A 15,370-nucleotide genomic window follows, 5' to 3' on the forward strand; every position below is an offset into this window, starting at 1 on the left:
AAATTTTAAATTTTTCCATCTAAATACACTCTTAGTGTGTTTTTATCAATCAAATAGTAAAAAATGATTTCCAAATTCCAACCATCCACATCCGCAGCGCACCCACTGCCTTCAAAGCATGAAAAGGGCTCATTCAAAGAAAACGAAACACGGAGCCCATAAATTGTAGAACAGGGCCCACAGTGAAACAATGATGCGTCAATAATAGAACCTTCTTGTCACCTCTAAACTTTCTTAATTCCACCACTAGTGGTAGTAATCATATCGCGGCAAAGAAGAACACACTTTCTTATTCCCAACAATTAAAAAAAATAAGGAAAATGATTTATTATTATTATATTACATGTACAAAGTATTGTTCATTGGATTGTCATATCAATTGTTCTATAACAAAATGGGTCAAAATCATAGTTGACTGGTGACATTTAAATTGTTATGTTATTAAGTAGAAAGAATTATACTCTCATTATTAGCTATAATTTTTTACTTAATGGTAAACGCTGATCCAGCAATTAGTATCAGAACGTAGGTTAAAATTTTATATTGAATTTTATTTTTAATTTTATTTTATAATAAAAACATCCAAATATAAATCAATCACTTTAAAATCAGTTTAATTCAAAATTAATTTTATCAATATTTATTCAAACAAACACTCAAATTACCTTAACAATGATTAAGAAAAAAAACTTAATAATAAAAGATAAAGTATAATAATACACAAACATTCTTTAATTTTAAATATTTCACCAATATTTTCCATTTCTCTTTATTTTTTTTCTTATCATATCACAAATTCAATCATATTTATATTTTTCTTTAATCTTTATCTCTTTTTCTAGTTACAAGATAGGTTAATGGGTGTATATCAACATAAAACACAACATTGAAAATCCAGATTAATCTCATATCTTCTAGGTCATCATTACGCCGGTGGGACCAAATGCATTATCTCTCTTTTCCTTCCCTAGTTAAGATCTTCCTGTTACTCTCTTTGCCTTTGCTCTAGCTTCAGCTACTACCTACTACATAGAATAGAAATCCAACTTTTTCTCTCTTGTTCATAAGCTTATAACTGGCCACAAGCAAAGATAACTACCAGGACAAAAACCATGAAAGGAATTGATTTGTTCTGTTCTTCCTCTGGTTCCACAGCAGTAACTTCTAGCATGCACCATCGTTCTACGTTACATCGAAGCACCAAAAGCTTCGACCATGATCGAAGGAAAAGCCAACTTCATGTCCCTTGTTCATCCCAATTGCCCATTAATCCTAAGCCTTACTTCGAGAAGCACAGAAAGAGTTCAGCTGATAAGCAAAACTGGGACATGCGTAGAAAAAGTTCTGCTGATGTTAACGACTTTTATACTCATACTCATGCTAGTGCTGATGGTTCATCCAGAAGATATCTCTTTGGTGATGGACCATTCATTGAATGGGTGTCTGAGTCCAATAAAATCTCAGCAATGGTTCCTTCTCAACATGATGTCAAAGTGAAAGACAAGCTCGTGGTTAAGAACAGAAACGATCTTCCCACTCTTCGGTCCTCTTCTTCAGCTCGCTCCAAGGATCAGGTTTTTCTTTTCTTTCTAATTTTTGTTCTTTCATTGTTTCTTGTTTCTCAATATACTACATAGAAAAAAAAAAATTAACGAAAATTTGGGTTGTTAGTTTTTCTTTCCCAATTCACATTCATTTTGTTTTATGTTGGCATTTTGGTGATAATAAACATCTTCTGAAACCTTCAGGTTGTGGTTTTGAGGGTGTCATTGCATTGCAAGGCCTGCGAAGGAAAAGTTAGAAAACATATTTCAAAAATGGAAGGTGAGTTTAGTTAATCAATACATAGTTTTGGAGTTTAAAAATGAGAGCATCAATTTAATTAGCAAAATAGTTGCAGTAATAATAATTCTGATATCCTTATTGCTTTCTTTCTCTAGACATCAAGGTTTGACGTTTTCTGTAGTATAATTAATCATTATATCAACCACTCTTTGTATTAAAGCATCAGTGATTTGTTTGGTCATGTAGTTTCTCCATATATTGTTTATGTTGAGAATAATACTATATGATATGGCTAATCTAATCCAATATATAATATATGTAGGAGTGACATCATTCAGCATAGACATGGAGACAAAGAAAGTGATCATCGTCGGAGACGTGACACCACTAGGGGTACTGGCAAGTGTATCCAAGGTGAAGAATGCACAGCTTTGGCCATCTTCTACATCGTCATCCTCATTATTACTGTCATCATCTTCTAGGCCAACATCTCCATGGTCGACATAATCACTTATATTTAACATAAATAATATATATTTATTAATTTCACCCGTTTTGTTTTTCTATCTTCATCTCTCTTCTAGACTTTAATTTGATACACCTAGGAGGTGTGCGTGTTTCTGTATGATTAGAAATTTGATGACTTGTGAAGCACTCAAGCTTAATAATGTGTGTCGTGTAAATGAACAATGTTTTTCAGTCAGATGGGTGTAATTTCCTTTGTTGTGTACTGATTCTGCTCACTGAAGTAGTAGAACTTACAATTCTATATTGGTACATGCATGGAGAAGGGGGTAACGTGTATAATTTAACTTTAACTTTAAATATGTACCTAAGACCCACATTAATTTGTTCCTGTTAGCATTGCTTATACATAAATGACATCAAAGTATAGAAAGAAAATTCAAAATATGTGTCAGAACCAACCATTTTGAACCTGAACAAGCTAGTATAGGAGTATTCACACCACAATGAGAGAAGGACTTATCAGTACTACCCTGGGCTAAGCACATGAAAAAGTAATAATGGGTCTCGGTTTCTCTAAGCATGAGAACCTTGCATACCTTGAGTACATTTTCTTGGGGAGACAAGTCACAATGTAATGCATGCCAGACAGTGGTAGCAGGAAGCACTCAAGGCCCGGCTGGTTTGTTTGGGATGCATTCTCTTGAGCAAACTTTTGCTTATTACATTTTCTTTTTTATACAATGATCGATGTTTTCCAAACACTACTAAGTGGGTCATATAGCTCAGTGACCAATTTTTTGTGCACTCATAACTCATTACAAGCACAATTCAGAAGCCCACCTACCCTCCCCACCCACCCCATATATCATTGCAAGTGAATATATTTTATTTATACTCAAAAGTAGTAACATAAATACATGTTTGGTTTATAGTTAAAAATATTGTATCATGTGTTTAAATATGAATAAAAGTAAAATAAACACAAAAATAAGAACCTTAGTCCATTGATAAAATTACTTTTATATCAAACGTAATTTTGCAGCGGAATCTCAAACATGCTACAAATGTCATCTCATTCTCATTATCACTCTCGAAGCACCAAGTGCTAGTTAATGTGACATGAAGGTCCCATTGTTGGAGGCTTCAGTTTGCTTTTTTTCTTTTTGTCAATATTGTACATTTCTACATTCCCTACAAGTAACCAAATGATGAGGGCATAGTTCACTTTTATGGTTGCCTAGTCCTGCTCAAATTTGACGGTGGTAGGGTTACTCCACGCCGTGTGTTGTATCTTCCTTTTGCTTTAATTTGGAATTCTACTTTCTCTAAACCAATTTATGAGACAAAGGTACCATGTAGAAGCCAAGAGAATTCTATCTACTGTGTGTGTGCATGATTTCGGTAGTTTACTTTCCTCATCGTATTGCTTGCTTGCTTTAATTTCTTTGAATAAATAGCGGACTTCTGGAAAAAGAAAACACTATAAGAAGTTGAAAAGCAAACAATTATGTGCAAATTATTGGCATTGTAATGAAGCTTTCAGCTAGGGATCGAAAATTGTATATTGGATCGCACCATCCATCGTCTAAGTAGCTTATCCTCTTCAATGGATGATTTATGCTTGGACACAATATAATAATTGTGATTCGATTTTTTTTCCCAACAAATATTAATTATTAATTTTTTATTAACGAAAAAAAAATTGAAATACGAACTTTTCTTCCCTCCCTCCCTTCTCATTTTACACCCTTATAACTCTCGGCATAATTGTAGTTTGACAGTCGACACTACCACAAATGACAATCCTTCAATGACAAAAATTAGTGGATTATTCATCAATTTCCATAACCACGCATCCAAGGAAATTGTGTTATCCTATCATCGATAACGTTGTGATAACCTATGAAGCATGGATACTCCAGTCTTTTGTCGTGTTCAGTGTCTGACACGCGTCCGTGTCAGAGTCCGACACCGACACAACATCCGTACTATATTCTATATTTTGGACGTTACAGGTATCTAGGTGTCCGTGTCCGTATCGGTATCGGTGCTTCATAGGTGATAACAATATAGTTAATTAATAATTAAATATAAGACAAGTCGTAAGTTAGCATCATGTCCCTGCAAAAATAATTTCCTTTAGGGTTGAAATGAGCATTAGTCTTTGGAAGGGAAAATAAATACCAATAAAATGCAGCGTTGATGGAAAATCCTTTCCGCCAAGCAGAAACTACAAAAAGGCCAACCAGCACGATCCCAAAATGAAACGGTTTTATTAGTGTTTTATATGCAATCAAATGAGAAAAAACGAAAGATGAAAATGACAGATTGAAGAAAAGAGTAAGACTGAAAATGTTAATCAATTCCACATCCTACATGTGATCTAAAGTTTTTTTGTTGGGTTCTCCTCCTTTACGAGACATGGAGTTATAATTTATGAATTAAAATTATCTGCTTTGAACATTCTCTAGAGCTTGAAATTGATGGCCGTTGATTTTTATTTTTTATTTTTATAAAAAAGAAGCCTCACGAAATCATCATCATTTAGGTACTTAGCCAGTCAAAACCTATAATAGTCACATTTTTCAAATGCCTAATTAACACTCATCGATTTTCTACCTTCCTCTTTCAATCACATCATATTACTTATAATAATTATATTTTTCTCCTTTATCTTTATTTCAGCAAGTGTTAAATAGTTTGAAACATGCTTTTATGTTAAGCAAACAATTTTGTTTTTGGTAAAAATTTTAAGCATATTTACCTCAAAAACTTAATGTAGATATGACCCAATGGCCCATACGAGAGATACATGATCATGTATACCCCTCGATGATAAATCCAGAATATTTTTGTTTAATTTTCTTTTGGCACAAAAAAGAAGTTTGGGCAAAGAAAGGATGGCTGACGTTCCAACTACGTTGACACCTCAGTTTCTATCATCCCTAAAGGACCCAGCTCAATGTAGATACAGCCCAATGTCCCATAAAAGATACATGATCATGTATACGGTCTCGATGACAGATCTAGAATTTTTTGTGATTGATTTTTATTAGCACAAAAAAGAAGCTGGAAATTGAATTGATTGACGGGTCTAGAGTGTCTGACCAAAATCCAATCCAATTCACATACAAATAAATTATTAATGTAAAAATCCTAAACTAAACACATATTATTTTCAGGTAATATATTTTTATTCTAAAATAATACATTATTTTTTAATATATCTTTTTACTTTATTTTAAGATAATATATTTTTGTATGAATAATACTATAAGTATATATTTATGATTTATTTTTTCTGCTTGTCATATAAGTAGTACAACGTTGTATGAATATTGATTTAAAAATATCCTTCTTGTTCTGGAAAAAAAATATACTTATTATTTTTAAATTTGATGATTTCTTTAATTTTTTCAAAGACTTAAAGATACAACAATTTTTTTAATAATTTAGCATGATAATTAACCAATCCAATTAAAGTTGAATTAGATTAACAAAATAAAAAAAGATAAATTCAATCCAATTTAACTCAATTAAGATTAAATTAAAAAATAGATAAAATCAAACCTAATCTAGGCCATTTACACCCCCAAATCTCAATTCACACGCCACACAACGACTTGGGGTTAAGATGCAACCATAGGATACATGCACAGCATTAGCAACTCCACTACCGAGAGCAGATTCGGTAATCAACAACTCCAATCCAATAGCTCAATTAATCTCAAATAAAATAAATGCAAGTTGTATATATCTGCCACAATCCTTTATACAATCCCAATGTCCCCTATAAAAACTATAATCTTACGAGTCCTTCATTCTTCAAACCAACCAACTAGATTATCATCTGATAATTACGTATTGATGCAATAAAAATTTTCTTTAACAGTATGAAGACTTTATTTGTATACATCGAGACTAATATATATTATCTAACTCTTTCTTGACATGTAGAACTTTAAAGAATAAATTATTTTTTTACTTTTCAAATCTAAAATCTGTAATGCATTATTCCGCCCACTTTGTCTTCACCGGCTATGGCAGCATCAAATTGTGACCTTTATCTCCACCCTCCCTGATTTAGTTTACTCATTGTTCCCTTCCTTGTTGCATGTGCCTATGCCCAATGCCCAACCTTCAGCTCAGCATAATCGATAATATCAAGTAGAGTACCCGAGACCAAGACCAATTTACATATGTTCAGGCCTAAATGTTTGTTAAGAGGTTACAATCACATGTATACTTCACTGATCACATGGGCGCGTGTCCTCAAGATAAAACATTTTCTTAAAATAGTTTAACCAAGTAAAGCCAATTTTTTTTCTTTTTCAAATGAACTCTTTGACATATCCTAAAGCAATTTCTTACTTTAATATAATAAGTTTGTAGTTATTTCTCTAATTTGAAAAACAATTTTCTTCTTTCTTTAACCTTTCCATTTAAACAGCACGTAAATTAGTTTGATTCGGAATAATAGTATAAAACTTTTTATAATATAAATAGTGTATGAAAATGAAAATTATATCATTTGATTTTATAAAAAATACTACGTTTAGATAGAGAAATTAAAGGGGGAGGAGTGAAGACAAGGTTAGACAGACCAGAAACAAAAACACAGTAAAGAGTTTTTGGGCAGACCAATTGATGGATTGGGCTTCCTGGGACTGGTTTGGTACAAAACAATGCAGACATTTGTTTTCTTCACTCTCATCATCAAGTAATAAATTTTATTACATTTCTCTGAAAGTTCATTCTAAAATACAGATGCAATAGCCAACAATGTATGGATCTAGCGTCTTAGGCTTTATTTAATTAAGATCTCTTGACCCAACAGTTAGGCTTAAAGCTTGCACCCACTAAATGGTCCCATCCCGGTAGTTCATAGGTTTCCATCACATGAACTTGATATGGATATAGACATGAAAAACTGATATATATATATATATATATATATATATATATATATATATATATATATATATATATGAATAAAAGTATTAAATAATAAAAGAAATGGTCTAAAGATATTAAACAACACAAGAAATTAATGATCTAAAAAAAAATGTTTACTGTAGAGCTTTAATTCAAACAGTAATTTGACTTCTTTTTTTTTTACTTTTTACAAATCTTTTACCACTGTAAACTCTTTTTTTCTAAAAATTTCACCAGTATCATAGTTAAATCTATGAGCCTAAGATTCGAGAATATGTTCTTGGTCTGAGTTTGAGAGACTTCCAAAGTAACACGTAGGCATAATATGATCTTTGCAGGACTAATGGAACTTACGATACTAATGAAAGCTCCCTCAGTTGCTAATACGTCAGAATCTTAATTTTTCTAAGATACTTAACTTAAGCACCATTGCATGATTATGACTGTTTCTTAAAAAAATCTCAAATGTTTCGTCACCTTCATGTTCCCTAAACATGGATATGCGCTTGAGAATAGAATATGCGAAAAAACCTCAACTTTTTTTCTTTTCTTTTTTACCTTTCGTTTTCTTTCTTACAGTTCTTTAATTCTTTTAATTTTTTTAATGACTTTATCGAATATAAGATAAGGAATCAATCTATCCAAGCCTCGTGTTCTCTAATTTTTCTTCAAATTCATGATCGTGTTATTGGGCTCTAACTCAACAAACATCTTATCGGTTTATGTGTTGGGTGGTTTGACTTACCTGAAAATGTTTTAAAAAATATGAAACCATTATTTGTGCAGTAATTAATTGTTAATCTATGTAGTTTGATGAATATTATGAATTTATGGATAGTTGAAGATGTCAAGATACACAAGTGCTCTTAAATGGGTTTACCATAATAGTATCATAACGATGAATGGCTTTATCGACACAAATTGTGCTCGTACATAATAAAACATAGTTAAGTTATCAAAAAATAACACACACCTAGCTTGCTAATCGCTACATAAAACAAATGGCCACAAAATCATGGAGACATAAAATATATGGTGAAGATAACGTATATTAGCTCACCAATCTATGAAATGAGAAGTGCACGGGTAAGGAATCCGAAGTCATATATCCACCTAACATGTTTACTTTTTCTTTCTTTATTTCTTTTCCATTACTTAACTTATAGTGTCCCCAGCAACAGCGATGAGTTTCAAAAACAATCCAAATTTCATGTCACGTCCGAGAACCACCACCACAAAAGCCAAGTTAGATTATCTAATAAAGAGGCGAGCTTTTGCGTGGAATAGTAATTTAATTATTGTGCTAATTAAGCTCTTCCACTAGTACACATTCGCAATAGTTTATGTATATATTAGGATTAGGATAAGCATCCCAACAGAAATCTATTATAAACAATGTTAGGGGGGATTAACAGACAAATTTGAAGGTTCAAGAAGCGCAAGTTACGCAAATCGGTGAATGATCTTGTAAAGCCTACTCAGTAGTTAAAGGACATTGAATTTGGCCTAATTCCAAAAGGACACTTGTCCACATTGTCCGAAATTCCAAGCCTAAGATTAATGGTGGTGACACACTCAATTTTAAGAGAAAAACCAAAAATAAAGTTCATTAATTAGACTTGTATATATAATTCGAGAAGCTTCCATTTTTCTAAAAAAAAGAGTATGTTTATGTAATCGTTTGCCGGTGCAGACAACGTTAACAAAAACATTTAGACTCTTTTTTCTGTGTTTAGTTTGCATTAAACTGTTATATTTGTCTCAAAATTCGTGTGGAAGCAAGTTGGATCGAGAACCAAACACTGACTCTATCCCTCAATTCGAATACTTGAAATCAAAAAGATATGTTATACTCTCTTCCGTACATGTTATTAGAGTATTTTAACAATCGAATGACCAGGTAAAATATAAGGCAATAAATCACTGAAAGAATAATTAAAGAGTATGGTTTCACTTATTATTTTATCTTATATTAAGCTTATCCGTGTGAATAAAAAACCAGCAACATAATATATATAAATATTACTCAAGTCAAGGTACATTACATTCATAGATGATGATTAATAAAGCTTTAATAAACAAGAGAAGATGAGTACTTAATTATGAAGAGTAAAATGAGAAATGACTAAGGATGCACAAGACAGAAAAGGAACACTCAAGGAATACATACATGGAAATTAAAAAAAAGAAAAAGAAAAAGAAAAGACACAAAAGGGATACAAAATACACCCTTGGACACAAGCATGCTTATCTACAATTTGATGCATGCCCCCATGGTTTTGGCCTTCTCTTCCAAACACCCCCAACAACTGTAGCTGATGAGAGGAAAAGACGAAAAAGCCTAAATTAGGGAACTGCATAGACAGATCACTAGCACTCCTCAACATAGAAATTATTATTCTTCGGGGGAAACACCATGCATAGCCCTTGTTGGCAAATTAATCAAGGTAGCTAGCTTAATTGATTAATTAATTAAGCGTTGCTCCTGAAGGATCCAAGAGCCTTGATAGCTGCTGCTCTAAGGATGTATTGGTGGTAAAATGCAGCCACTGCTGCTCCAACAATTGGTCCAACCCAGAATATCCACTGATGATCATGAAACAATTCACCAAAATTAATTAGACCACCATCAGCATCCATAACAAACTTTCAACATCATTATTTTTCTTTGGTAAAAAATGTAACAAGTAATAGTATGTTTGTATTTAAATATATATTCTCTTAATAAAACAGATGATTTTTTTTTAATAAGGGAAAGGAAACAATAAGTTAAGTTTATGAGTGGATATTATGTTTACCTGATCATCCCAGATTTTGTCTTCGTTGTAGATTACAGCTGCTCCGAAACTCCTTGCTGGGTTAATGCCAGTACCAGTAATTGGGATTGTAGCCAAGTGAACCATGAACACGGCAAATCCAATAGGAAGTGGCGCCAGTACCTTTTTGCATAAGGCAAAGAGATAAATTAGAAAAGAGATGCATAGAAGAGGTGATATTTATAATGAATTAATAATGATAGAAAATTATTATAGAAACTATTAGAACACTATAGTCTCGAATAATTTTTAAACAACACATAACTATTTTATTTCCAATTTACAAATAAAACATAGTTATGTGGATTAGAAAATTATCTAAACTATGATAGTCTCATACTCTATACTACATCTCATCTCTCGTTTTTTTTTATAAGAAACAAATAATAATAAAAAATATACGATTTGTTTCTTAAAAAAAAAAAAAAAGACTGCTGGTAGTAATAATTTTTCTTAAATAATGTATGTATGCTTACAGGAACATGGGAATCCCTAGCGTTCCTCTTAGGGTCAGTGGCAGAGAAGACAGTGTAGACAAGAACGAAGGTACCAATAATCTCAGCACCCAAAGCAGTACCATTGTTGTAGCCATCAGCAACAGAGTTGGCACCACCTCCATACCTGTTGTAGTATGCTTTTTGGAACCCCTTGGCCAATCCAGTACCACAGATAGCACCGGCACACTGTGCCACCATGTACAACAACGCCCTTATCAACGACACCTTGCGTCCTAGGAACAACCCGAATGTCACCGCCGGGTTTATGTGTCCTCCTACAACGACACCAAGTCCACAAAATTATATTTTCTTCTTGCATGCATATATAATACACGTTCAACATCTTACCTTCTAACTAGTAGAATAGTGTGGTGTGTTGCTTCATAGTTTATAGATATGAATGTTCCTAGCTATATAATTTCACTACTAAAAAGCAATGAATCAGTGACTAAGTTTAGTGGAGAAAAGAACTGTTTTTTCTTTATCAACTCTGGTGTCACTAAATTATAGTGACCAATTTTTTAAAATTTATATATATAAATTATTTCTTCACTAGTTTTAATTTTTCTAGTGATATAAAGGGAAAAAAATATTTTTTGTTATCATTGATATGAAATATTTTTTGAAGGGATGATGTGATACCTGAAATACCGGCGGTGCAGTAAACAAGGATGAAGATCATGCCACCAAAGGCCCAAGCGATGCCCAAAATGCCAACCCCATCACACTCGGTGCCACCTACCGTTGTATCAGTCTGCCTTTTGTAGCCAATAATGGTGAGCACAGTAACATAAAGGAAGAGAAGGGTTGCTATGAACTCAGCGATGAGGGCTCTATAGAAGGACCACTGTGTGAGCTCCTCTGGGTCGAACAAAGGTGCTGGAGGAGGGTCATGGTAGTCTTTGGCAGAGTACTCTCCTCCTTGCTCTTGAACCTCAACATCTTTAGCCATTTCTCAATTCTCACAGAGCCTCAAATGAGTTATAGCTTACTGCTATAGCAAGTTTTGTGTGCTAGAGTGGAGTGGATTGAAGGGGTGAGTGGAAAGAGGGTGGTATTTAAGTAATGAAAGAAAGGGAGAGAGAGAGAGAGACTGTGGTAATGAATCAAATAATTAAACTATGTGTGTTTTGTTTTTGTGTATGGACAATGACATGATTAACATAATTTTTTGCCGCCCCTCTTAGCTTGATTTCGCTTGCATGGCCCCACGCCATTCCAACGGCACTTGTTCATATACATGTCATGTGTATACATACAGACACATATATATGGCCATGGCCCAGCGTGACCTAAAAAGCTTTCTTCTCTATCAACGGCTACATTATGGGCAACTGCAAAATTTCATTGCCATGTAGATATAAGAATTATTAGAACAGCTATGTTGTTCGTGTATCTTTTTCCAATATGAATTTGAACATTTTTATCATATCTCTAGTCCATCTCTCTCTCTCTAAAATATTTTTTTCTTCTCAAGCAAAAAGTCTGGAGATTGAGTGATCTAATAAGCCGTAATATTATCATTGAAATTTAAATTTGAGTCAAATTTAATTTCACAAAATTATTCTTTTTATTTTTCTCTTAATTATATAATTTTTGTACGAATTGTTCTACAAATAATATTTCTAATGGCAACTAAGCAGCAACACCAGGGTCTACTATACTGTTTTTGCTGTTCTGTCTGTCACAAGTTTGGCGAGGGATATTAATGATTATGGTCCCCTGTGTTTTACCAATGGGACCTCCTTACTCTTTCCACGCATTCAACTTTATCTTATTTTATTTCGTTGCACATGGGAAACTAAAATAAAGACGACAATTTTCAAGAGTACATTCTTATTAATTACGATCTGTCAATTCATATTGAATATATTAGATCAATGTATTTAAGCCTCTGAGTTTCGTACATATAGATATAATGATTTTCTTATCATATTTATTTTAGAATGTGTGTCCATTTAAATAAAAATATAGATATATATAAAATGTCTTTAAGTCCAACTAAATTTTTATATTTGTTAAAAAAATATCTCCCCTACACTTGCAGATATTCTTTAATCTCGCCATAGAGGGGATAGTTTCACAATATTATTATCATATTTTTTTATTTGTAAAAATTAAAAATAAATACAATAAAATTTATAATTCACGCATAACCAACTGAGTTAGAGTTAGACCTATTGCTCCTTGATTTATCAGATTATAGGAACCAATGAATAAATTTTATGGACCTAGTTATAAAGTTTAGATAATACGAACCGTTGAGTAAAAAAACAAAGATTATATGAACCTATATACTTGGATTTTATTAAAAAAAATGGAGATCTAATTCAACTTGAATATATTAATAATAATCAATTAGTAAATTAACATGTGAAAAAAAATTACTATTTTACTGTGTGCTAATAGATGTCACAATGTAAAAATTACAGAACGAAATTTGTTATGTTTTAATTAAAACTCTTGCAAACTAGTATTAGAAATTTAGAACTTATTAACATTTGTCTTCAACTAATACCATTTGATTAAGAGAAAGATGTCAAATTGTGTATGGGAGAGAGAAAGAAAGCACTAGCTTATTAATACCTTAAAAGATGTTTTTCTTTGAAAAATGGAATTCTCTAGACTAGGAGGAAGTTGCATTTGAATTTACCAGAAGTTTTGTTTTAAAAACATGACCAACACCGTTGAACTTCAGTTTTGAACTGAAGCATCAAAGTTAGTGGCTAAGAAATATTAGCATAATAAAATTGTAAGAGATTAAGATATATTATCCTGAAAACAAAAGAAAGTTATCAATAATTATTTTCAGTACTGCAATTATTATGAATTTTATAAAAATAAGAGTAGAAGTAGTTGTTATCTTTGTTGGATGACGAAGACGTGCCTAAAATCAAATGGATTTTGAACACAGTGAGGGTCCTAGTGATCCCAGCCACAAGTTTGAGGTTACTTATTGTAATTGATTATAAAAATTAATAATTTATTGGGCAGTTAATTAAATCTTATGTCATAACTATTTCAACCTGATTTTTCAAATCTTATTTCAAGTTAGTATGTGGCTATAAAATTTATGTTTTGCACTATTTGCACTTCGACCCACACACCTACCACCAAATATAAACATAAATATTAATTTAAACCAAAAGAATATGCAAATTATTTGTCTTAATTGAGAAGCCGTTGTGAGAAAACTCCGAAAATAAAGTCCTGCCTTTATTTTTTCTTTCCTCTTTTTTACTTTTTCATAACAATTCAAATTTCTATCATGTTGCTCTCTAGCTTTAGCTTGAGCATTAGTTCAAGTATTTTAAACAATGTAGTGGGGAACTAGAAAAGGTTTTTAATTCAATTTTCAGTATATAAAGCAAATAGTTTTATTTTTGTATTATTTTTTTATCAGTCTATTTTTGTATTATTACATACACAAATATTAAATTATTGTATGAATATATATATATATATATATATATATATATATATATATATATATATATATATATATATAATTCACATAGTTTTACTTTCCAAGGTTGATTAGACACAATTATTTATGCATATACACCTGTTATGTTATAAATACTTTATCAACATTTTTATCACATCATATTATTTATTATATTTATATTTATTTCTCTTTTTCTCTCTAAGTGTACAATAGCATCAGGTGTTCATAGATTTTTTGCATTGTAAAAGAGTAAAAAGAATATAGGAATTTTGTTAATTATTGTTTTAATAAATACAATTGTTAAAACATTAATAAATAAAACTTATTATTATTATTTTATTATTATTAAAATTACAGTGAAAATATTCTATAATATTAAATGTTACAATTTCTAATAAAAATAAATAAGTTTTTGGCCATCGTCCTTAGCGTAGCAAATCTATTATATATAACTTCTATACCGTTATTGGGAGGAAATTTTCCAAGGCAATGGGAGAGGAACTAAGAAATCACAGAACATTTTCACATGCATCTACATATAAAAAAATTCATTCATTAGCTTAAGTGCGAAAGTTTATGCCCTAATAAAATTAGAATAACGAAGAATTATTGGAAGTCACCATTGATCATGATTAATTATAGTATACATTGATGGATGCCAGGCTGACCAAATTGTATGGGACCAAAATGGTTGGTCCTCTTTACAGAGTAGCTGGGATTAGAAATACGTAGTACGTGGACTTAATTTTCCAACCACCCTGGTATATAACATCAACATATATGGACCAGCAAATATTAACATTAGTATTAGGCTTGTGATGATGAGAATTATAGGGGAAAAGCTGGACCAGCAAATATTAACATTAATATTAGGCTTGTGGGGGAAAAGGGTGGAGGGAGATGATGGTGAGAATTGACATGCAATGCCATACCCTACCTCTAATTCAGTGCATACTCAGTTTAATCCTATTCTTTTACTCGTGCATCTTGTGCATAATTATTTGATAATCAAATTAATGAATGACTTGTGAACGTCGTATATATGATATTGGTTTTTTTAATATAAAATATAATGTTGTGGCAGAGAGAGCACCATGTGTTAAACACTTTGTGATGGATATATAAAATTATTTTCTTTTTTGGTTAGTATGTGTAACTTAAGAATTGGAGAATGACTATTTCACTGGACGGTGGCTGTATTAGAAGTTTTAAAATTTTAAAGTGCATTTCCATGAGCTAAGCTTTGCACTTTAGCAGCATTGATTGTCTTGGCTTGTGCATCTGATATAGGCGTTTGTTTCTGTTTCTTAAATGAAAAAAAAACGTGTTTTAATTAAAAAATTCTAGAAAAACAGTTATATGTTTAATTTATATTTTACTCCATGATTATCAAAATTCTCGAATTAACTTATTAATTTTTA

General features: G+C 31.7%; 2 protein-coding genes across 2 annotated transcripts; one reads left to right on the top strand and one right to left on the bottom strand.

Annotated features, from left to right (window-relative positions):
• Positions 1 to 955: 955 nt before the first annotated feature.
• LOC114379106 (protein SODIUM POTASSIUM ROOT DEFECTIVE 2-like) lies at positions 956 to 2,528 on the top strand. The gene is made up of 3 exons (XM_028337670.1): positions 956 to 1,574; positions 1,749 to 1,824; positions 2,108 to 2,528. Exons 1-3 carry the CDS (start codon positions 1,113 to 1,115, stop codon positions 2,290 to 2,292), a joined length of 723 nt encoding a protein of 240 aa, XP_028193471.1. The 5' UTR covers positions 956 to 1,112; the 3' UTR covers positions 2,293 to 2,528.
• A 6,653-nt stretch (positions 2,529 to 9,181) lies between these two features.
• On the bottom strand, positions 9,182 to 11,576 carry LOC114379770 (aquaporin PIP2-7-like). The gene is made up of 4 exons (XM_028338472.1): positions 11,144 to 11,576; positions 10,481 to 10,776; positions 9,987 to 10,127; positions 9,182 to 9,774 (listed from the first exon to the last, which is right to left on the bottom strand). Exons 1-4 carry the CDS (start codon positions 11,451 to 11,453, stop codon positions 9,661 to 9,663), a joined length of 861 nt encoding a protein of 286 aa, XP_028194273.1. The 5' UTR covers positions 11,454 to 11,576; the 3' UTR covers positions 9,182 to 9,660.
• Positions 11,577 to 15,370: the final 3,794 nt, after the last annotated feature.

The sequence above is a fragment of the Glycine soja genome, chromosome 12 (genome assembly GCF_004193775.1).
Source record: "Glycine soja cultivar W05 chromosome 12, ASM419377v2, whole genome shotgun sequence".
Taxonomy (NCBI): Eukaryota; Viridiplantae; Streptophyta; class Magnoliopsida; order Fabales; family Fabaceae; genus Glycine; species Glycine soja.